This window comes from Sapajus apella, unplaced genomic scaffold, assembly GCF_009761245.1.
Source record: "Sapajus apella isolate SASKATOON/1434 unplaced genomic scaffold, GSC_monkey_1.0 scaffold143, whole genome shotgun sequence".
NCBI lineage: Eukaryota > Metazoa > Chordata > Mammalia > Primates > Cebidae > Sapajus > Sapajus apella.
Genome location: NW_022437083.1, coordinates 2,435,896 through 2,458,603, shown reverse-complemented (window position 1 = coordinate 2,458,603; position 22,708 = coordinate 2,435,896). Strand labels below are relative to the sequence as shown.

At 44.6% G+C, this 22,708-nt stretch overlaps 1 protein-coding gene across 4 annotated transcripts in view; it reads right to left on the bottom strand.

Annotated features, from left to right (window-relative positions):
• Window positions 1-10,472: 10,472 nt before the first annotated feature.
• The window catches only part of TFRC (transferrin receptor), a 31,963-nt gene continuing 19,727 nt past the window's right edge, over window positions 10,473-22,708 (bottom strand). For 3 of the 4 annotated variants that reach the window (XM_032264280.1, XM_032264277.1, XM_032264278.1), the window contains exons 12-19: window positions 21,471-21,556; window positions 21,201-21,264; window positions 18,973-19,040; window positions 17,788-17,846; window positions 17,497-17,578; window positions 15,222-15,443; window positions 14,051-14,191; window positions 10,473-13,375 (exon numbers count right to left, since the gene is read on the bottom strand). In XM_032264280.1, the coding sequence (XP_032120171.1) occupies window positions 13,133-13,375; window positions 14,051-14,191; window positions 15,222-15,443; window positions 17,497-17,578; window positions 17,788-17,846; window positions 18,973-19,040; window positions 21,201-21,264; window positions 21,471-21,556 (965 nt within the window). In that variant the 3' untranslated portion in view covers window positions 10,473-13,132. The remainder of the gene's footprint in view (window positions 13,376-14,050; window positions 14,192-15,221; window positions 15,444-17,496; window positions 17,579-17,787; window positions 17,847-18,972; window positions 19,041-21,200; window positions 21,265-21,470; window positions 21,557-22,708) is intronic. The other variant, XM_032264279.1, reaches the window with a different exon arrangement.

Sequence of the window (22,708 nt, the reverse complement as noted above, 5' to 3'; positions counted from 1 at the left end):
GTGTCCCGCGACCGCACTTACTCCTCCTTTAACACCCTGAAATCTGGCTCCCCTGGAACCATGGTAGTAGGTGTAGAAAGTGTAGCAGTCACGGCTTGCCTTTAAATGTGAGGCGTTTTTCACTTCTGCACCTTTCTTCTGCCCTCGCCTTTGCTCAGATCTCTGCATTGCAGCACAGACACTGCACAGTCTCTTACTGAATGTTCCTCCTCCTGCTGCATTAGTGAGCCTCCCAGGCAAGCCCATACCTGCTACTTTTTTGGCTACCCTCTCTAGCTTGGTAAGATCATTTCCACCCACTGCCACTCCCCGACTCCCCTCCCACATCTCAGCGAATGAGGCCCGCAGGTACAGGGCTCCTGCGTCTGGCTGCCCGCCTGAGCACTGATGTTGAATTGACACTGGACTTTTGTTCCACCTTAGGAGGTAGCAACAGAACCCAAAATCTCAATTCCAGTTCTTCCCTACTCCCCTCGCTCTCTCATTGGTCCAGAAAGCAGGCTTGGGTTCTTGGCAGCCTCCTTTACCCATCTCCTTCAGCACCTAATATGCCTCCACCCTCCCGCCTCCTCTCCCAACTCACTTCCTCTCGGCTACCACTTTATTCCACTTCTAAAGAACCTGTGTCAGCCAGGCGCAGTGGCTCACACCTGTAATCCCAGCATTTTGGGAGACTGAGGCAGGTGGATCACCTAAGGTCAGGAGTTCGAGACCAGCCTGGCCAACATGGTGAAACCCCGTCTCTACTAAAAATACAAAAAATCAGCTGGGTGTGGTGGCAGTCACCTGTAATCCAAGCTACTTAGGAGGCTGAGGCAGGAGAATTGCTTGAACCCAGAAGACAAAGGTTGCGATGAGCCGAGATCACACCACTGCACTCCAGCCTGGGCAAGAAGAACATAACTGCATCAAAAAAGCAAGAAAGAGAGAAAGAAAAGAAAGAACGAACAAACCTATGTCCAAGTCCTAGCTAAGAAAGAAAGAAAAGAACGAATGAGTGAATGAACCTGTGTCCATGTCCTAGCTTCTCCATGTTCATTTTTCCAGCAGTAGTCGAGCACGTTTGGGATGCCAGACACCTACCCATGAATTGGCTTGCATGTGAGCTGGATCAAATCCTTCCCTTAGCCAGCCTCTGCGTCTAAGACATGATCCCCTCGCTGGGAGATGTAAGAATTAGCCAAGATAGCACTGTGATATTCACACCCTTGAATGGTGTTATTACAGCAAACATTGTGTAGATGACTTTGCCCACTTCAGCCCCTGTACCTCCCTGTTAATCTTCCTAAAACATCAATTTCGTCATGTCACTCCCTTACTCAAGAACTTAGCATTGCTCCCTAGTTCCCTGTAGGTGTAAGTGTTCTGCAAGTCACAGCAGCCCTTAGGGGACAATTCATCACAACAGCAGACTGAGAAATTGGAGCTAGAAGGGCCAAAAAGCCAACACACACACAAAGCCACAGTGAAGACAGGTCTATGGGTTAAAACTCAAGGAAATTCCATGTCTAGAAGACAAGGCAATCAGTATGTCAGAAATCAGGGAAGCAGGTGAAGTGGCGATACCCGTCGCCCTCAGCAAGGATGCCAGTCTGTAACTTCTGCAGAGACGGGCTTGTCCATAGAAAAATGGCATGTTCCTGGAACATTCGCTGTGGTTGTGCCAGACACCTCACTGTCAGCAGACCCAAGGAAGGTGACTGGGTGGTTAGGCCCAGAGGAACACTCTGGGGGGAGCGCAGGGCACCTAGGAGATAAGTACAGCTTCAACGGTCTCACCAACAGCACCTCTGTGTTCCTGGGATGCGGAGGAAACCATGATAAAATAATACATTTAGGCCGGGTGGGGTGGCGTATGCCTGTAATCCCAGCACTTTGGGAGGCCGAGGCAGGTGGATCACCTGAGGTCAGGAGTTCAAGACCAGCCTGGCCAACATGGTGAAACCCCATCACTACTAAAAATATGAAAATTAGCCAGGTGTGGTGGCGGGCGGCTACTAGTAGTCCCAGCTACTCAGGAGGCTGAGGCTGGAGAATCGCTTGAATCTGGGAGGCAGAAGTTGTGGTGAGCTGAGATCACGCCGTTGCATTCCAGCCTGGGCGACAGGGCAAGACTCCATCTCAAAAAAATAAGTAAATAAATAAATGCGAAGGGCAGAATGTAGAATTGAATCTGGTTTTGAAGTTTGAAGGAGGGAATGTTTATTCTCAACGGGAGAGGTCCAACCACTCACTCAGCAGTGAGGAAACAGGCTCTGAGAGACACGGCAGGTCACCCGAGGACACTCAGCACTTCAAGGGTAGTGACTGAACTTGGGTGAGATCCTCCACCACCGAGATACACACCCAGGGCTCCTACTCGGCTTTTCTCTCTTACCCAACTGCCAACCCCTCTAATACAAACGTAAATGCCATGCCAGAGCTGAGCTGCAGAAAACCCAGACGACAGAAAAATACGGTAGTGAATCCTGGGAATCCACACGTGGGGATTGTATACGGCCCTGTCTCGATTTGCCTGGTTACAGGTGATAAAAAGGACTTTGGCCAGGCAGAGGCCCACGCCTGTAATCTCAACATTTTGGGAGGCCAAGGCAGGAGGATTACTTGAGGTTAGGAGCTCAAGACCAAGCTGGTCGAGACCCTATCTCTACAAAAATAAAAGAAAAAATTAGCTGGGTGTGGTGGCGGGCACCTGTAGTCCCAGCTACACAGGAGGCTGAAGTGGGAAGATGTCTTGAGCTCAGGAGTTTGAGGTTGCAGTGAGCTATGTCCTGCCACTGCACCCCAGCCTGGGCAACATAAGCAAGACCCCTACTCAAGAAATAAAAGAAACCAGGTGCAGTGGCTCACACCAGTAATCCCAGCACTTTGGGAGGCTGAGGCAGGAGGATCACTTGAGGTCAGCAGTTCGAGACCAGCCTGGCCAACATGGTGAAACCCCGTCTCTATCAAAAATACAAAAATTAGCCAGGCGTGATGGCGGGCGCCGGTAATCCCAGCTACTCAGGAGGCTGAGGCAGGAGAGTCATTTGAACCCAGGAGCAGAGATTGCAGTGAGCCGAGATTGCACCACTGCACTCCAGCCTGGGCGACAAGAGCGAAACTCCATCCAAAAAACAAAAGCTAAAGCCACATTTCTGTAGCAGAACGTTGCAGAAAGTCAACAGATAATATGTAAAACTGGAAACATTTTAAGTCTGTTATTTAGAAATAAAGAGGTAAATACCAATAGAAACTGCCAAAATAATTGAAAACCCTGGCTTTTGAGGACTGGGGAAAGTCAGAGCTGTTCTTTATTATAGACCTTGAAGTACTGTTTGAGTTTTTAAAACTATGCATAAGTATCGTATTGGTAAAAAGCAAAATTAATCGGAAAAACATCTTTTTAGCTTGAAGTAACTGGTATTGCCATCAAGCAAACATCATTCTGGATATCTCTCTGTACATAGATCCAGGTAGAAAGATGGTAGGTGGGTGGGATATGAGAGAGCTAAAGTAAATTCGGCAGAAAGACACAGTTTTCGAGCTTCACCCACGTTCCCTGGATTTGGGACTGGTACGCAGCTCACACCTGAAGCTGGACTGCAGAGCACGGCCTCGGCCACGGGGAGGCAGGCGCGGACCGGGGCAAAGGGGGGTCAGACGTGCCTGTGTGCAGTGGCGCCTGGTCCTGGAGGCCCAGAAGCAGGAGGGCTGGCAGATCCCAGGACTTAGGAGGGGCATCGACGGCACCGGGGCCTGTGGGCAAAGATCCCCCACAGGGAGGATTTCCAGAGGCCGCGAAGGCCCTCCTGCACAGGACACTGGCACTGGGCCATCTGCTGCACCAGAGAGAGCCCACACAGCCGGTGACAACCGCAGTGGTTAAGCAAGACCTTTCCTCTCCTCTTCCACAGCTCCGATGCGGCAGAGGCAGCGAAGTCAGTAAAGGAGTAAGAGTCAGATGCGGAAATAACAAACCCATGCCTTTTTGTTAAAAAAAGAAAGAAACAAAAAATTTGAGCCACGCACGGTGGCCATGCCTGTAATCCCTGAGGTCAGGAGTTTGAGACCAGCCTGACCAACATGGTGAAACCATGTCTCTACTAAAAATACAAAAATTAGCCAGGCGTGGTGGCGGGCCCCTGTGGTCTCAGCTACTCAGGAGGCTGAGGCAGGAGAATTGCTTGAACCCGGGAGGTGGAGGCTGCAGTGAGTAGATATCGTGGCTCATGCCTGTAATCCCAGCACTCTGGGAGGCCGAGGCGGGTGGATCACCTGAGGTCGGGAGTTCAAGACCAGCCTGGCCAACATGGTGAAACCCCATCTTCAAAAAAAAAAAAAGAAGAAGAAGAAGAAAGGAAGAAGGAAGAAAGGGAGGGAGGAAGGAAGAAAAAAAAGTTTAAAAACAAAGTTCATTGGCCTCTCCCTTCCCTCCACTCCCCCACCCACCCCCTTGTCTTAATAAATAATAAAGTTCATGCAGGCTTACTAGAGGATAAAGGAAAAAAAAAATAAAGTTCAGAGGGAGAAAACAGTGCAGACTGCTCTAGCCCTCACATTTCCCAGACCCTCGAGCAACTGGTATTTAAAAAACAATCAAAGGCTTTAAAAAAAAATAGTTTAAAAAGACCAATGACACCTTGTTGCACTGAACTTTAAAACCCACACAATAAGACCAGTTTTTTATTGATAACTATGAGTTCCAGGAAAAGCTATGGGACCTATCCAAGATACATGAAGGCCAAACAGGGAAATTTATCGTAGAAAATAAAGAACACTGGTGTGAACAAAAACAATGCTGGCCGGGCGCAGTGGCTCAGGCCTGCCCTGTGATCCCAGCACTTTGAGAGGCCGAGGCGGGTGGATCACTTGGGCTCAGGAGTTCGAGACCAGTCTGGCCAACATGATGAAACCTCATCTCTACCAAAAATACAAAAAATAGCTGGGTGAGGTGGTACATGCCTGAAATCCCATCTACTCAGGAGGCTGAGGCAGGAGAATCGCTTGAGTCTGGGAGGCGGAGGTTGCAGTGAGCCGAGATTGTGCCACCATACTCCAGCCTGGGCAACAGAGTGAGACCTTGTCTCAAAAAATAAAAAATAGCTGGGCGCGGTGGCTCACGCCTGTAATCCCAGCACTTTGGGAGGCCGAGGCGGGTGGATCACGAGGTCAAGAGATCGAGACCATCCTGGTCAACATGGTGAAACCCCGTCTCTACTAAAAATACAAAAAATTAGCTGGGCATGGTGGCGCGTGCCTGTAATCCCAGCTACTCAGGAGGCTGAGGCAGGAGAATTGCCTGAACCCAGGAGGCGGAGGTTGTGGTGAGCTGAGATCGCTCCATTGCACTCCAGCCTGGGTAACAAGAGTGAAACTCCGTCTCAAAAAAAAAAAAATGATAAATAAAAATAAAATAATAAAATAAAATAAAAATAATGCTACTTTCTGCCTGCACACTGAGTCCTTCTCATTTAAAAACCAGCTGTGTATGACTATAAATATATGATACTCTTTTTAAGGGTTCTGTTATGCAAATGGACTTTTAATTTGGCATGCTGAGATCCATCCTCTCTGAAACACAGAGTTCACTTCAACCTGCACATGTACTCCATTGCAGGAAGACACAGTTTCTCAGTCCTCCTTCATGGACAGTTTCATTGTTTCCAATTTGTTGCTGTTGCAGACAATTCTGTGATGAACATCTTGTGTAGTGTCTCCTTATGAGAACATGGGCAAATCTCTCCTCCAGTTTAACTGGAGCTGACATGCATCCCAGCCACCATGGGCCTTTTCAGACACCTTTTGCAATGCCAAACGCTTTTTCCAAAATGAGTGTATCCGTTTTCACTCTCACCATCAGCGTTTATGAGTTTGTGGGAGGTTCTTACCTTCTTTTATTAGAGCTATTATTATTCTTATTTGAGATGGAGTCTTGCTGTTGTCATCCAGGCTGGAGTGCAATGGTGAGATCTCAGCTCACTGCAACCTCCACCTCCCGGGTTCAAGTGATTCTCTGCCTCAGTCTCTCAAGTAGCTGCGATTACAGGTGCCTGTCACCAGGCCTGGCTAATTTTTGTATTTTTAGTAGAGACGGGGTTTCACCATGCTGGCCAGGCTGGTCTTGAACTCCTGACTTCGTGATCTGCTCGCCTTCGCCTTAGCCTCCCAAGTGCTAGGATTACAGGAGTGAGCCCATGCCCAGCCATCTTTTTGCCTTTCATGGGGGTGAGGGCAAAACCTCTTTGCTACACTGCTTTCATCTCCAGAATTTTGAAGGCCGCTCTGGAAGCTTCCAGCGTCAGATTGGACTGTGCGTGTGATTGGTTCCTTGCTGCTCCTCTGCTGGTCACCACCCACCTCCTCATCTGGCCCATTTCGCGGGTTGGGAAGGGAGCTAACCTTCCAGCCCCCCACATTACCGTTTAAGCATTCTGCATGTTAATCATGTACCAGACACTTAACAAGGCCTTCTGTCTACAAGGTATGCGTAAAATGCTTCATCCACACCCAGAAGCATTTGCCACACGTAACAGAGGGAGCATTTCTGTCACACAGGAACACGGCTTGCCTCAAGACATTCAAGAACCCAGTAGACAAATATGGGAAAGACAATACCGTGATAAAGTTCTAATACCTTGACTTCAGTGATAGTTACTCTTACATTTCTCAAAATTCATAAAGTTGTACATTTAAGATCTGTTGCAGGGGGAGGGGAGAAGGGAGGGAGAGCATCAGGACAAACAGCTGATGCACGCAGGGCTTAACACCTAGGACGCGGATTGACAGGTACAGCACCGCCATGGCACACATTCACGTAGTTTACCTGTGTAATACACCTGCACGTTCTGCACATGTATCCCGAAACTTAAAAAAAAAACTGTTCATTTTGTTGCATGTAAGATATAATTTAATTTTTTTTAATGCAGCAAGGTAAAAGCATGCAGCACTAATGGTAGCATAAAACGATTAATCACTGTCGATTTTCGCCAGGCGCGGTGGCTCACGCCTGTAATGTCAGCTCTGTGGGAGGCGGAGGCAGGCAGATCACCTGGGGTCAGGAGTTTGAGACCAGCCTGGCCAACATAGTCAAACCCCATCTCTGCTAAAATACAAAAATTAGCCGGGTGTGGTGGTGCTCGCCTGTAATCCCAGCCACTCGGGAGGCTGAGGCAGGAGAATCGCTTCAATCTGAGAGGGGGAGGTCGTAGTGAGCCGAGATCACGCCACTGCACTGCAGCCTGGGCAGCAAGAGTGAAACTCCATCTCGGAAAAAAAAAAAGAAAAAACCTGTCAATGTTCTTCCTTCCTGGTGTAGGAATGTGCAGATGCAAAACCGAAGAAACAGGAAAATCCTGGGCATTTGGGGGACTAGCAAGTAAGAAACAATAGCTATAATTTGAAAATTATATATATATATATATCCGGCATTATATAGTGTTTTTTACCTGCATTATTTCAATTCATCCTTGAAACAATTTTTTGAAGTAGATACTTCTCATTCAGTACATACTGACTGACTTTGCTGTGTTAAGTACTGTGCTGGCTGGGAATCCAGGAGTTATGAAGCCAGACATAGTAGCTGTTTCTTTATTTTTTGTATTTTTGAGATGGAGTCTCGATCTGTCGCCCAGCCTGGAGTGCAGTGGTACAATCTTGGCTCACTGCAACTTCCCCAGGTTCAAGTGATAATTCTCTCTCAGCCTCCTGAGTAACCGAGACTGCAGGCACGCCCCCACACCCAGCTAATTTTTGTATTTTTTTTTCGTGGAGACCAGGTTTCACCATGTTGGCCAGGTTGGTCTCCATCTGCCAGCCTCAAGTGATCTGCCCACCTCGGCCTCCCAAAGTGCTGGGATTACAGGCGTGAGCCACCATGCCTGGCCTATAGGGGCTATTTCTAGGAAGCTTAAATTATTTCCCAAACAAAGAAGCTGGCTGGGTATAGTGGTTCATGCTGTAATCTAACACTTTGGGAGGCCAGGGCGGGAGGATTGCTTGAGCCCAGAAGTTCGACACCAGCCAGCCTGGGAAACATAGTGAGACCCCCGTCTCTACAAGTAAGAAAACTAGCCAGGCTCGGTGGCTCATGCCTGTAATCCCAGCACTTTGGGAGGCCGAGGTGAGTGGATCTCCTGAGGTTGGGAGTTCGAGACTAACCTGACCAACATAGAGAAATTCCATCTCTACGGAAAATACAAAATTAGCCAGGCATGGTGGCACATGCCTGTAATCCCAGCTACTCAGGAAGCTGAGGCGGGAGAATCGCTTGAACCCGGGAGGCGGAGGTTGCAATGAGCTGAGATTGCACCATTGCACTCCAGCCGGGGCAACAAGAGCTAGACTCCATCTCAAACAACAACAACAAAACCAAAAAAGCCAGATACTGTAATTGCTCATCTGATTTTTGCTTCTTATGAAGGTGCCCTCTCATCTCGATAGTTTACAGTTTTGGGGACCTGGACAGGGGTGGGGTGGGGGTGAGGGATGGCTGCTGGAGGATTCTACGTGAGCATCTTGCTCCACTTCCCTCTCGCCACCTTTTCAACATTGTGTGGAGAACCCTAGCCGATGAGTCAGACTAGAAAAAGAACAAAAGGCAGAATGAACAGAAATAGGTATAATTGGGCCAGACGCAGTGGCTCACGCCTGTAATCCCAGCACTTTGGGAGGACAAGCGCGGTGGATGGCCTGAGTTAAGGGGTTTGAGGGCAGCCTGGCCAACACGGTGAAACCCCGTCTCACTAAAAATACAAAAATTAGCCAGGCGTGGTGGCAGACACCTGAAATCCCAGCTACTCGGGAGGCTGAGGCAGGAGAATCACTTGAACCCAGGAGGCAGAGGTTGCAGTGAGCCGAGATCATGCCACTGCACTGCAGCCTGGGCAACAGAGGGAGTCTCTGTCTCAAAAAAAAAAAAAAAAAAGTGCAGCCATAAAAAAGATGAGTTCATGTCCTTTGAAGGGACAGCCTGGCCAACAGAGGGACACTCTATCTCAAAAAATAATAAATAAATAAATAAATGCAGCCATAAAAAAGAATGAGTTCATGTCCTTTGCAGGGACATGGATGAACCCGGAAGCCATCGTTCTCAGCAAGCTAACACAGGAACAGAAAACCAAATACTGAATGTTCTCACTCATAAGTGGGAGTTGAACAATGAGAACACATGGACGCAGGGAGGGGAGCATCACACACCGGGCCTGTCTGGGGCTGGGGGCCAAGGGGAGGGAGAGCATTAGGACAAATACCTAATGCATGCGGGGCTTCAAACCTAGATGACGGGTTGGTACGTGCAGCAAACCACCACGGCACATGTACACCTATGTAACAAACCTGCACATTCTGCACGTGTAGCCCAGAACTTAAAGTAAAATTAACCAAAAAAAAAAAAAAAGAAAAAGAAGTACAATTATCTTTATTTGCAAAGTTCATGATTGCTTCTGTATAATGGCCCAAGAAATTTACAAAAAACCTCCTAGAAGGAATCAGTGAATTTGTCAAGGTCACAGGATACAAGATTGCTGTATTAAAATCATTTCCTCTTTTATTTTTTGGAAGAGTTTTTGAAGGATTTGTATTAGGTTTTCTTTAAAAGTCTGGTAGAGGCCGGGTGCGGTGGCTCAAGCCTGTAATCCCAGCACTTTGGGAGGCCCAGGCGGGTGGATCACGAGGTCAAGAGATCGAGACCATCCTGGTCAACATGGTGAAACCCCATCTCTACTAAAAATACAAAAAATTAGCTGGGCATGGTGGCGCATGCCTGTAATCCCAGCGACTCAGGAGGCTGAGGCAGGAGAATTGCCTGAACCCAGGAGGCGGAGGTTGCGGTGAGCCGAGATCGCGCCATTGCACTCCAGCCTGGGTAACAAGAGCGAAACTCCGTTTCAAAAAAAAAAAAAAAAAAAGTTTTATTCATAACTGCCAAAACTTGGAAGCAACAAGATTAATTAGTACGTAGCTGAGCTATGTTAATATGTTAATTCCTGCAGACAACGGAATATTGCTCTGTGCTAAAAACAAATGAGCTATCGAGTCACGAAGACATGGAGGAAACAAGTGCTGCTTAGTGAGACGCCAATCTGAAAAGGCTCTATGGTGATTCCAACTATCCGCCGTTCTGAAAAAGGTGACATGCTGGATACGGTAAGATCTGTGGTTGCTAGGGCCTACAGAAGAGGCAGATAAAGAACGTGCAGAGCACAAGATTCACACGGACTATCCTGAATGATACTAGAATGGTATGGCACACCTGTCATCACTATGACTGCCAGGACCTTAGAACAAACTCTCACGTAAGCAGTAGACTTCGGTGCCAATGATGTGCCCATGTGGGTTTGCTCATTGCAACAAATATGCCACTCTGGGGCAAGGTGTTGGCAGTCACGGAGGATGTCTAAATGGCAGAAACAGCGGATATGTGAGAATCCTGTTTAACTTTGCTATGAGCCTAAAACTGCTCCTGTTAAAAAGTTTATTTAAAAAATGACAACTCAGCGGTCAAGTGTTTTATTAAATCAGATAAGGAATCTCCACATGGTTGCGCATACCAGCTTATATACAATTATAAGGACATATCATTTGTTTACAAAGAAAGCGTACAATTTCAAGAATATTCAAAGAGCTAACACAGTAAAGTTCATGCAAGTTCTAGAATAGTGAATCATGACAGAACTCACTCATTGTATCCTTTACCTTCAAAATCCACATGATCTCTTTAAGAAATCTGAAGACCACCAGCAGCTTGTCCCTAGTCTGATACATATTTCATTCAGGACTGTTAAGCTTGTTACCACATACTGGCTTGATAGGAAGTAGCTCAACCCTAACTACAGAAAAGGGTTTTCTGAAGAGATTTACCGCTGCAAAATGTATGCCCCTTTTTCATATTGTGTTACAATATGAACATGTCACACACTTTCACTAAAGTATGTATGCATAACACCCAAACAAGGGATTTCAGCTATGACTTCTTCACTTAGCTACACTAAAGATCGGTCCAGGATAAAACAATGAAGATTAGAGACTGAGTAGTGAAACATTCCGGCGAGGCTGTAAATCCTGTTACCTACTGTAGCCTAGGTAAGTGACACTAAGTTTTACAACCTTAGAGACCCCATGAATGTCTTCCTAGGAGGCAGTTTCAGACTCCATGACAAACAGCTGATTATCACAGTTATAATGATGGTTCACTAGAAAATAAAGTCTTTACTCACGTAACTCCAGACTTATTCATACCTACATTTAATTTATAACCACCATATACTAGTGGGTAGGTAGATATGATCAAAGGTCTTTTGGGGACTCTTCCTCCACACACCTTTCACTCCCCACTCCCCCTAAACCTCCTACACAAAGTCCCCCCGCTTTAAGTCCAAAGGTCAATTCTGGATTAAAACTTGCCTGAACTAAGTTTATAGGAGATTAACATGCAAATAAGGTGATAAAGTTAAATCTACTTGTAAATAGCAAACATTATAAATGCATGCTACTATTCCGTTAAGCAGAAGACCTGGAGAAACCACAAAGGTAACAAAAACCCACATGAAATTTCAAATTTTAACGTAATTTCATTTTACAGTGGTTCAATTTACCCACCAAATGCTGAATGACCACAAAATGTTTCTGCAACTAAAAGTAAAAGATAGGGAATTACAGGAGTTGGGAATACATGTTAGATACTAACGATCTTCAAGCTTTGAAGATGTCATTGCATGAAGAAAATTATGGGAAACGCTGTTCCCGATAATTACGTACACCCTTAGTGTAACATATGGAGGTCACTGCCTCCGATAGAGACACTGTGGTAGGCAAAAGCTACCTTGTTCTTCATACATTATGGAAGACACTGCTTCCGATAATGTGTTAGGATTGCGACAAAGGTACTGGAAATTTTGCAACATGGGAATCAGAGTTATACCTTGGATAAACGGAGCTATAAAATTTTGGAGTACTACCACAGCCTTTAAGTGACATTTATTTAAAACTTGGTCACAAGTCATTGCATTTAGGAAAACTATCATTTTTATCTGGTCAGTGCTCACTTCTCAGCAACCCCTAATTAAATTTAATTCATCTCTAGATCTTAGCTTCAACTTTATTCAATTACATTTGGCTTGCGGCTGTTTTCTAAAACCCCTAAGTGTTGACCATAAATGCAAAACTTCCAGTATCTGTTGGGTTTTATTAGCAGATGCTGCTTTTATTTAAAAAAAACCGACAGTATAACTGTCATAATTATGGAAGGCACTGCTTCCGATAATTATATTCTATTAAAAAACACTATTTATAGTGAACTCTGTCACTGATAAATAAACAATAAATATTTCAGTGCCAAAAGGACAGAAAGCTTTCCTGTAAGAAACACTCTGGCCAAAATGTGGCAGTGTATTCTTCAAAGTCTGACAAACTGAGTCTGAAATTAAACACCTGAAACTGGTTCTCTTTCAATGTACTTTGGAAGAAACAAAAATAACAAAGAACTAAATGGAGGCTTGGGGGGAAGGGACAGATGAAAAGAAAATACTAAGTCTTTGGCTTCTGCTCCCCTGTTCTCATAAATGACACTAGGTTAACATGTTAAGGCCTTGTTCCTGCCATCAACAGCTGAACCTCATTTTCCCCAGCAGAAGGGCCTCCATTTCAGACTCAATGGCAAGAAAATAAATCCCATCTCCTCTGAAAGTTAACGGTTTCTTTCAGGAATGAGGAAACCAGCTAAATTCCTTATGGAAAGGCTTAGGCCTTACAGCCTGGTATCTGTCTAGCATCAAATGAAGTTAGAGGATTGCTCTAAGTAAGTTACCACTTACAACCTTCAGCAGAGACCAGCCCTTAGGATTTAGAGCAATAGTTCACATCACTGGTTTCTGACATTTTCATTAATAACAAGAAAGAAGAAGTTACCATTACCAAGCACTTAAAATTATAGAGATAGAATATTCCATCATGAACACTTTTTATGTAGTTATTCACTTTAACTTGAAGTGCATGTATCTACCCCGTATTAACAGCTGCTGCCTAAAGACATCTAGTAGTACCAAGATGATTGGATGGAATTTTCACATCAGGTTTTGTAGCCCTACTGAAAATTTAGCACAAGTGTAGAAATCAGACTGCCCTGCTGTTTTGACATAACTTATGGGTATTATATTTAAAACTCATTGTCAATGTCCCAAATGTCACCAGAGAGGGCATTTGCAGCTCCCTGAATAGTCCAAGTAGCAAGAGCCAACTGGTTTCTGAACAGCGTTTCATTAAATGCACGGTTATTTGTTTTACGCAGTTTCAGGTTCTCTAGTAAAGCTGACAGCGTGTGAGAGCCAGAGCCCCAGAAGATATGCCGGAAAGGAGACTCTCTTGGAGACACATAGGGTGAGAGGAAGTAATATTCCACCTGTGAAAACAAAACATAAGGTGATTTACACAGTGCTATGACTTTTGTAGTAAAACAACTGTTCTTTCACTTCAAATGTACAATTTCCTACATTTTTTTTTCCACTTCACAATTCTTTTATGACTGACAATTTCCCAAATTTAAGAATGCTGATCAGACTTTTTTTTTTTTTTTTCCCTTGGGACAGAGTTTTGCTCTTGTTGCCCAGGCTGGAGTGCAATGGCTAAATCTTGGCTCACCGCAAGCTCTACCTCCTGGGTTCAAGCGATTCTCCTCCCCAGCCTCCCGAGTAGCTGGGATTACAGGCGTGTGCCACCATGCCCGGCTATTTTGTATTTTTAGTAGAGATAAATTTTCGCCATGTTGGTCAGGCTGGTCTTGAATCCATGACCTCAGGTGATCCGCCCACTGTGGCCTCCCAAAGTGCTGAGATTACAGGCACCAGCCACTGCATCGTGCTGACCAGACTTTCTACAGCAGAGTAAGGAAAAAACAATGCTGAGAGCCAGGCTGACGCTGATATTCTAAGGTGAAAATTCTAAAGGAGGCTGAGCTGAGTGGAAAAAAACAAAGGAATTCTAGACTCCTAGAGTTTGTCCACTTTGCAAAAATGCAAGATTTATCAATTAAAATTTTACACATACTTTAGTTCTCCCTTTCCCGAGAGGTTCTTACTTTCATGATACGATCGTTGAGTTCCTTCATGACAAATCTGTCTGTTTTCTCAGAGTTCTTGAAATCTGTGGTGAGTCTGGAAGTAGCGCGGAAAAAGTCCCCGCGAGCAGAATACAGCCACTGCAAACTCAGGCCCATTTCCTGAAACAGACATGAAATTCACCATGAGACATTTTATTTCTAAGGGCATTATTTTGTATGCCTTTCTAATTTAATGTGTGTTGAGCAAGATTCTGATAAAAGGGGCTCGCAGGTAAGACAAGCTCAAGACTCAGAAAGCACCTTGAGCAGGGGTTCCAGGCTCTACAGACTATGACAGCACACTCAGATTTGAGCCATGTAGGAAAACCGTTCTCATTCAGAAATTCAACATAATTATAATCCTATATACTATATTGTTTCCAGTTCAATTCCCCTTACTGGGGAAAACTTTCTTAAGGGGGAAAACATTTTGGTTCAATGTACTTCAGGATCTAGTTATTTCCATTTGGTAAGTTCCATTTTCAACAGTTACAAGAACAGTTTCAATTAGTTTCAAGAAAGACATAAGATTCGGTTATCAGTGGTTTACTTCAATTAAGAGAGCTATTAAAAATCAACTCCAAGTACCATAAAACCACCTGGAAGGTACTTAATATTAGAATTATAATTTACTTAGAGATGAGATTTGGCTATGCTGCCTGGGCTGGGCTCAGCAGTCCTCCTGCCCCAGCAGAAGTAGCTGGGGCTGTGGACATGCACCACCTCACCCTGCTTATCAGTTTCATTTAATGGGATACTTGAATTCTAGATGCACAGGATCAATACGAGACAGAATCCTACCAGCTGTGCCCTTTCCATCCATAGGGTGTCCGCAAGGCACACAGCCCAGCCCCCAGCTGAGATCATCGTATCTGTGTCCTATTTATGGGCTGTCTGGAAGACATGAGTGACAGAAAACCTAACACTGCTCTGGATTCTGAAATACTTGGTGAGCTCTATCCAAGCTCTCTAATCCACAGCCTCTCAACTTCTCTCAAACAAATTACAAATTCTACATAAAATTATACCTCAATTCACTTTAAAATGTACCTTGGCTACAATCATCCTTCCACCAGGAACACACAGGAACACATCACACTTCAAAATACTTGACATCAGAGATAAAAACATAACTGGAATCAGTGCTCACCTTTATGTCTGCTCTGTATTGGTTCAGATTCCTCAGAAACGAAAGCAGTTGGCTGTTATACCTCTCATAATCCAGGTTTAATTCAACATCATGGGTTAGTTTAATCATGAACTGACCAGCTACTTCTGCAGCTGCTCGTGCCACTTTGTTCAGCTGAGGAATTTTCTCGATCAGTTCCTTATAGGTATCCATGGTGGTACCCAAATACGGGTAATCTGTGTCCTGAAAGAAAAAGCAAGGCTATGGTATTCACGTGAGTTACAGGAGCAAAAGCCTCACATTCTAGCTCCACCATGGGGGTGACGGTTACTGCAGCTCTTCCCGTGCTTCTGACATATTCCCATCCCAATTTTACCTCATTACCTGATGCTTTAAGTACATTCTTGCTACTTCTCTGAACCTAATCTACTCCTGGAGTGACTTTCTTCCAGGTTCTACAGAATTCATCTTTCATCATATCATACGTCCTAAACACATTTCTAGCCAAATTCCTTAAAGCTGTATGTTTTCCTCTCTGGGAAGTTTAGGCCTTTACCAATGGAAAAATAGAACAACACACATGAATGTACCTTGAGACAAGGTCTCACTATGTCACCCAGGCTGGAGTACAGTGGTGCAATCATGGCTCACTGCAGCCTTGGGCTCCTGGCTCAAATGACCCTCCTGCCTCAGCCTCCCAAGGAGCTGGGACTACGGTGCATGCCAGTGGGCCAGCTTAATAAAAAAAAAAAAAAAAAAAAAAAAAATTTTTTTTTTTTTTTTAAAGATGGGGTTTCACCATAATGGCCAGGCTGGTCTCAAGCTCCTGGCCTCAGGTGATCCACCCACCTCCGCCTCCCAAAGTGTTAGGGTTACAGGCATGAGCCACTGCACCCGGCCTTACGGTCTCAGCATGTTACCCAGGCTGGTCTCACTCCTTCCGGGCCTCAAGCAACCCGCCCACCTCAGCCACCCAATGTGCTGGAATCACAGGTGTGAGCGACTGTGCCCAGCCTGATGAAAATACTACTCAGCTGGACTGTCCAGTAGGCACCACTGCTCAGTCACTCAAGAGGTTCAGCCTCTGGCTGGGCATGGTGGCTCACATCTGTAGTCCCAGCAGAGACTGCACCCCTGCACTCCAGCCTGGGCAACAGAGCAAGACTCTGTCTCAAAAAAAAAAAAAAAAAAACTCAGCCTCATTATTCTTGGGTATTTTTGGGATGGAGTCTCGCTGTCGCTTGGCTCACTGCAACCTCTGCCCCCCAGGTTCAAGCAATTCTCCCATCTCAGCCTCCCAAACAGCTGGGATTACAGGTGTGCGCCACCATGCCTGGCTAATTTTTTTCTGTATTTAGTAGAGATGGGGTTTCACCATGTTGACCAAACTGGTCTTGAACTCCTGACCTCAAGTGATCCACCCATCTCAGCCTCCCAAATGCTGGGATTATAGGATTGAGCCACTGTACCCAGCTAAGCCTCTCTATTAAACTCATACTTAATTGAAGAAGTCTTAGCAATAAATGCTAATTAAGCTAACTGAGATGAACAAGTCTATGTGAAAACTGATCATGAAAAAACACGCAATAATTACATGTGTATAACTTCTTGAAACATTTTAAGCACTCCAGTAAACTTGGTCTCAAAACTGATACAAGAAGATCCATGGCCAGGTGTAGTTAAGCAGCTCTTGCCTGTAATCAGAACAGGCTGAAGAGGGAGGGCTGCTTAAGGCTGCAGTGAGCCATGACCAGGCCACTGCACCCCAGCCTGGGTGACAGAGCAAGACATCATTCTCAAGAAAGAAAAACCCAACAACTAAGATACATGAAAGTTGTCAAAATGAAGTCACAAGTCTTAACAAATGCGCAACCCTGAAGAGAAGGGTCTCACCCTTGTATGTCCGATAACAGGGACTACGGGGTTTTTTCCTTTTTACAAAAACGGCAACCTTGCACCCACTGCAAAAAGCCACTGCAGCCTTGCACCAAAAAAGTTATTTTGGGACGATCTGCCTAGCAGCTAACTGCCTGTCAACCTTGGACTGGCGTCACCCTTGTTACTGATCTTGGTAGCCCAGAATAATTACCCCAAAACAATTATGTAATCCTCATCACTGGTCCTTTAAAACCCTGTTTTCTTCCACATCTCTGAATATGAACACAGTTTACTATATAGCACATGCATTCCCACTGCAATGTCCTGTTCCCAAATAAAGATCATGTCCTTTTCAAGAGCCTCTCTCCATTTGTTATTTAAATTAACAGATGTAATGCTTTAAGTTCTTCAGACGTACCTCGCAAAAACAGAAAGAAACTGCTGGGATTCCAGAATATGCAAGGAAAGGAAAAGCAGCATTGTCAAAAGTGAGTTTCTCACTGTAAGGAGAAAGAATGCGTCTTTAGAAAGTTTGCTAAAGAACACACTGTTCTATCATGCAAATCCCCCCCATCCAAAATACATACTTCAGTTGAATATCGTTAGGTATCAGTAAGCTCACTGCAAGGACAGATTTAGATTCTACCTAACATAGGGGGTAGAATCTCTGCCTTTCTAATAGCTTGTTCATTCACTTTTCTCAACTTACACTTTGCTGGCCCAGTTGCTGTCCTGATATAGAGACAGACCAGTAACTGGATGTTTCACCTGTAAGATAAGAAATTATCATTAAAACTAACATTTTGGAACTTGTTTACTCCGGCTAGTCACTAACATGTTACTCTATAAACATTTATAAATATAAAACATTATATCTTCTTAAAAAGAATTTATGACAGTACAATCTCAACTTTAAGTTATTATTAACTAGGCTCGTGTTGTCAGTTCCTTTAGTTATGGTGAGGAAAAAATGTCTTCTCCTTAATTAACATTTTAAAAGCGGGCCAGTAGGGCATGGCGGCTCATGCCTGTAATACCAACACTTTGGGAGGCGGGTGGATCATGAGGGTCAGGAGTTCAAGACCAGCCTGGCCAATATGGTAAAACCCCATCTCTACTAAAAAATACAAAAAATTAGCTGTGTGTGGTGGTGGGCACCTGTAATCCCAGCTACTAGGGAGGCTGAGGTAGAGAATTGCTGAGGCTAGAGACTGCCAGGGCACTCCAGCCTGGGCAAGAGAGAGAGACTTTGTCTCAAAATACATACACACATACATAAATGTGGGCCTAGGCCATGTGGGGTAGTTCACGCCTGCAATCCCAATACTTTGGGAGGCTGAAGTGGGAAGATCACTTGAGCCCAGAAGTTTGCAACAACATAGCAAGACCTTGTCTCTGGGCAACATAAGAAGACTCTGTCTCTTTTAAAAAAAAAAAACCCTGGTGGCTTACCCACAATTTTAAAAGCCCTCTCTAGGCTTCATCATATGCCTACCTTGTTTCTGGTTTCTTCCTTCTAGTACGTCTTGCATCACCAACCGAACTGGCAAATTCACTACTGCCTTGCTTGAGATCCTACAATCCCTAGTATCCCATGGGATCAGGGCCAATGTCTGCTATCTGACCTGCTTCTAACTTATTCACTTCAAGATACAGCCTCTAATCCCATCAGGCAAGTATTTTCTTTCATATGCTGCTCACTCATCAAAACTACGTAATTGTTTATTCGATAAATATTTTGTTACTGATATGTTTTGTTACGGATATGTTCCTGATTATTGCATAATCAGTGTTTATTATTACAATAAACACTGATATTATATATCAGTGTTTCATCTCAGGTCGATTCAGCAAAAAATGAAGTAATACATTTTTGCATTAGGTATACACTCACCTCTTGCATTGTTTTCTCAATAAGCGAATACAGCAACGGGCTGGCAGAAACCTTGAAGTTGCTGGTACCTGTGAAGAAATTATTTTATCTTTGCCTGTTCTCCACTCCAGTAATTTTCACACTGCTACTTCTGCAACTAAAAGTACCTGACGAACAAAACAGTGATCTAGACCAGCGGCCCTAGGCAACAACTCTCCCACTAATCAAGTAGATGAAAGCAATTTTGGTATCAAGATCTTTAACAACTACACTAACGACTTCAGTGAGGCTCTTACTCCTTGAGTTTGCATACTTTAATCCTCGTGATCTTTTTTAAGAGTATCAGAGTGGTTTTAGGTTTAACATCAAAATTAAGAGAAAGGTACCCTGAGTTCCCACAATTCTGCTCGCCCACACATGTGCAGCCTCCCCCACTAGGCAACTTCATGTTTAACTTTTTGGTTCACCCAGGTTAGAGCTGGGCTATAGTACATTCCGCTGCAAACACGCAACAGGGAAATAACTAGGAAATGGCTCCTCGTTTAATTGTAACTCCTTCCTTTTCTCCCATGTAGACATTTCACTACTCTCAGTTCATCAGATACATCTGCACTTTCTTTCTCACCCCACTCCTGTAGCATGTACACCTGCACTTTCTTTCTTACCCCATTCCTGTTGGTGTACACCTGCACTTTCTCACCCATTCCTGTTGCGTGTACACCTGCACTTTCTCACCCATTCCTGTTGTGTGTACACCTGCACTTTCTTTCTCACCCATTCCTGTTGCGTGTACACCTGCACTTTCTTTCTTACTCCATTCCTGTTGGTGTACACCTGCACTTTCTCACCCATTCCTGTTGCGTGTACACCTGCACTTTCTTTCTCACCCATTCCTGTTGCGTGTACACCTGCACTTTCTTTCTCACCCCATTCCTGTTGCGTGTATGCCTGCACTTTCTCACCCACTCCTGTTGCGTGTACACCTGCACTTTCTCACCCATTCCTGTTGCGTGTACACCTGCACTTTCTCACCCCATTCCTGTTGCGTGTACACCTGCACTTTCTTACTCCACTCCTGCTGCGTGTACACCTGCACTTTCTTTCTTACCCCACTCCAGCTGCATGTACATCTGCACTTTAAATAACATTCAAACTCTTCTAGAAGTTTGATTATTCAGTATTTCTATCAGTGATGCCACAACGTAACAGGCTGTGAATTACTCTCTAAGTACCATTCTATATGGTATAGTTTAGTTTCTTCTCACCTAAATATAGCCCACACTTATGGTTCTAAACTTAGTACATCAGAATCACCTGGAATGTTTGTTAAAAGTTTTTTGTTTGGGTTTTTTTTGCTTCAGGATACTTTGCCCTTAAGAAAATAGTGCTTCTTTTCCCCCCAAGGGTGCAACAAAAAAAAGAGCCCAGTTTTTTTTTGTTTTTGAGACGGAGTTTCCCTCTTGTCGCCCAGGCTAGAGTGCAATGGCACGATCTTGGCTCACTGCAACCTCCACCTCTCTGGTTCAAGTGATTCTCCTGCCTCAGCCTCCCGAGTAGCTGGAATAATGGGCATGAACCACCACACCTGGCTAATTTTTATATTTTTAGCAGAGATGGGGTTTTCACCTTGTTGGCCAGGCTGGTCTCAAACTCCCAACTTCAGGTGATCTGCCCACCTGGACCTCCCAAAGTGCTGGGATTATACGCATGCACCATCATGCCCGGCCAAAAAAGCCTAGTTTTTGGACCCACACTCCCATGTCTAGCTCAGAGGTCTGGGCTGGACCTGAACATTTGCATACGTCACAGTTCCCAGGTGATCCTGACGCCACTGATCTGGGGACCATATTGAGAACCACCCGCTGCTCCATACAAGGCTATCTGTGCTTATTGTGTAACTTGACTATTTAAAAGAAAGCAAAGATATAGGCTAGGGGCAATGGCTCATGCCTGTAATCACAGCATTTTGGGCAGCTAAGGTGAGCAGAATACTTTAACTCAGGAGTTTGAGACCGGCCTGGGCAACATGGTAAAACCTCATCTCCACAAAAAATTAGCCAAGTAGCTGAAGTGGGAGGATCACCTGAGCCCAGGAGGTCGAGGCTGCAGTGAGCCATGACTGTGCCACTGCACTCCAGCTGGGCAACAGAGTGAGACCCTGTCTCAAAAAACAAACAAACAAAAAAGCTTTCTTCCACTTAGAAGTAGTTTGCCTGAATTCATAAGCATCTAATGAAAGGGATGCTTACCAAGAACAGCCTTATCCAGATTAATGTAAGTGAAAGCCTTTAAATGCAAGGACGAAAGGTATCCCTAGGAGAGAAGGGAAAGCACTAATGAGCATAAATCTGTTTATCACATACAGCAACATTAGGGATTCATTTTCAAATCTAGACTCTACTGAGACTAAATGCAAAGGCAAAAATGGTAACATCAAACGTATAAGAACATCATTTCTGGAGCACAGCTTAAATCCACAAGTTCAGGTGCCCAGTATAGGAATGGATGATAAAGAATACCTCTAGCCATTCAGTGGCACCAACCGATCCAAAGTCTCCAGCACTCCAGCTGGCAAATACAATGCTTCTGCTGGGCCGAAACCCATCTGAAAGAGAACAAAGTTAGCTTTATCTTGGGGAAAGGTTATACACAGGTAAGGTGAAAGGTATCCCACTAACGATGAATCAGGAGCTCTAATTCCAAGAAAGCTCTAATTCCAAAGTCTTTTTTCCTGAGCCAAAATAGAAAAAAATACTAATAATATCTTTTTTGAAACCCTAGATGAAAGAATAAAAGAATAGGAATACTTTTTTTTAACATAATCTACAAAGAGCAAGATAGGAGATCTGCAAATAAGATTTTTCAAGTACATAGTAGGGACCAGTAGTCACCCTTTTACAATTTCATTGAGTTCCTGAGCTTTTAGACCCAGAGATAACTGAAAGCAGTGTGAGCATGATGATGCACATCTTAACAGTTTGCATAAGAAATAATTCCAAAATAAAATAAAAATTCACGAATTTAAGTTACAAGAGGAGTTTGCAGAGCAACTACGTTAGTGACAGCACCTTCTGGGGTTATGTGTATCACTGCCCTCTATCCCACCCACTTCTCTCAGTGTGTATTTTTCTCCGTTAACGTACTTTGTATTAAAGTTCAGCACTGCAATTTTCCCTATGACCCAAAGACTCAAGAATGTGATGTGATTTTGCATGTGTGGGGTTGGCAGGAGTGTACAAGAGTGGCAAGTAGGACAGAAAGGCTCAAAAATAAACAAACAGAAGAGTTGGGGCACGGTGGCTCACTCGCAGCACTTTGGGAGGCTGAAGTGGGTGGATCACTTGAGGTCAGGAGACCAGTCTAGCCAACATGGCACAACGCCATCTCTACTAAGAATATGAAAAGTAGCTGGGCATGATGGCATGTGCCTGTAAACCCAGCTACTCAGGAGGCTGAGGCAGGAGAATCACTTGAAGCTGGGAGGCAGAGGTTGCAGTGAGCTGAGACTGCACCACTACGCTCCAGCCTGGGTGACAGAGTGAGACTCCGTCTCAAAAAATAAATGAATAAACAGTACAAAATTTCAATAGTTGTTAGGTCTTAGCACATTAGTATAGAGGTATGCTACTGCTTTCAAATTGCTTAGGGACTATGATTCACCTTATCATTCTGGATACATCAAACTAAGCACTAGGACTCAATAACTCCACTGTCTCAAAGAAACTCATGATTTCTGGCATAGTTAAGACACTTTATG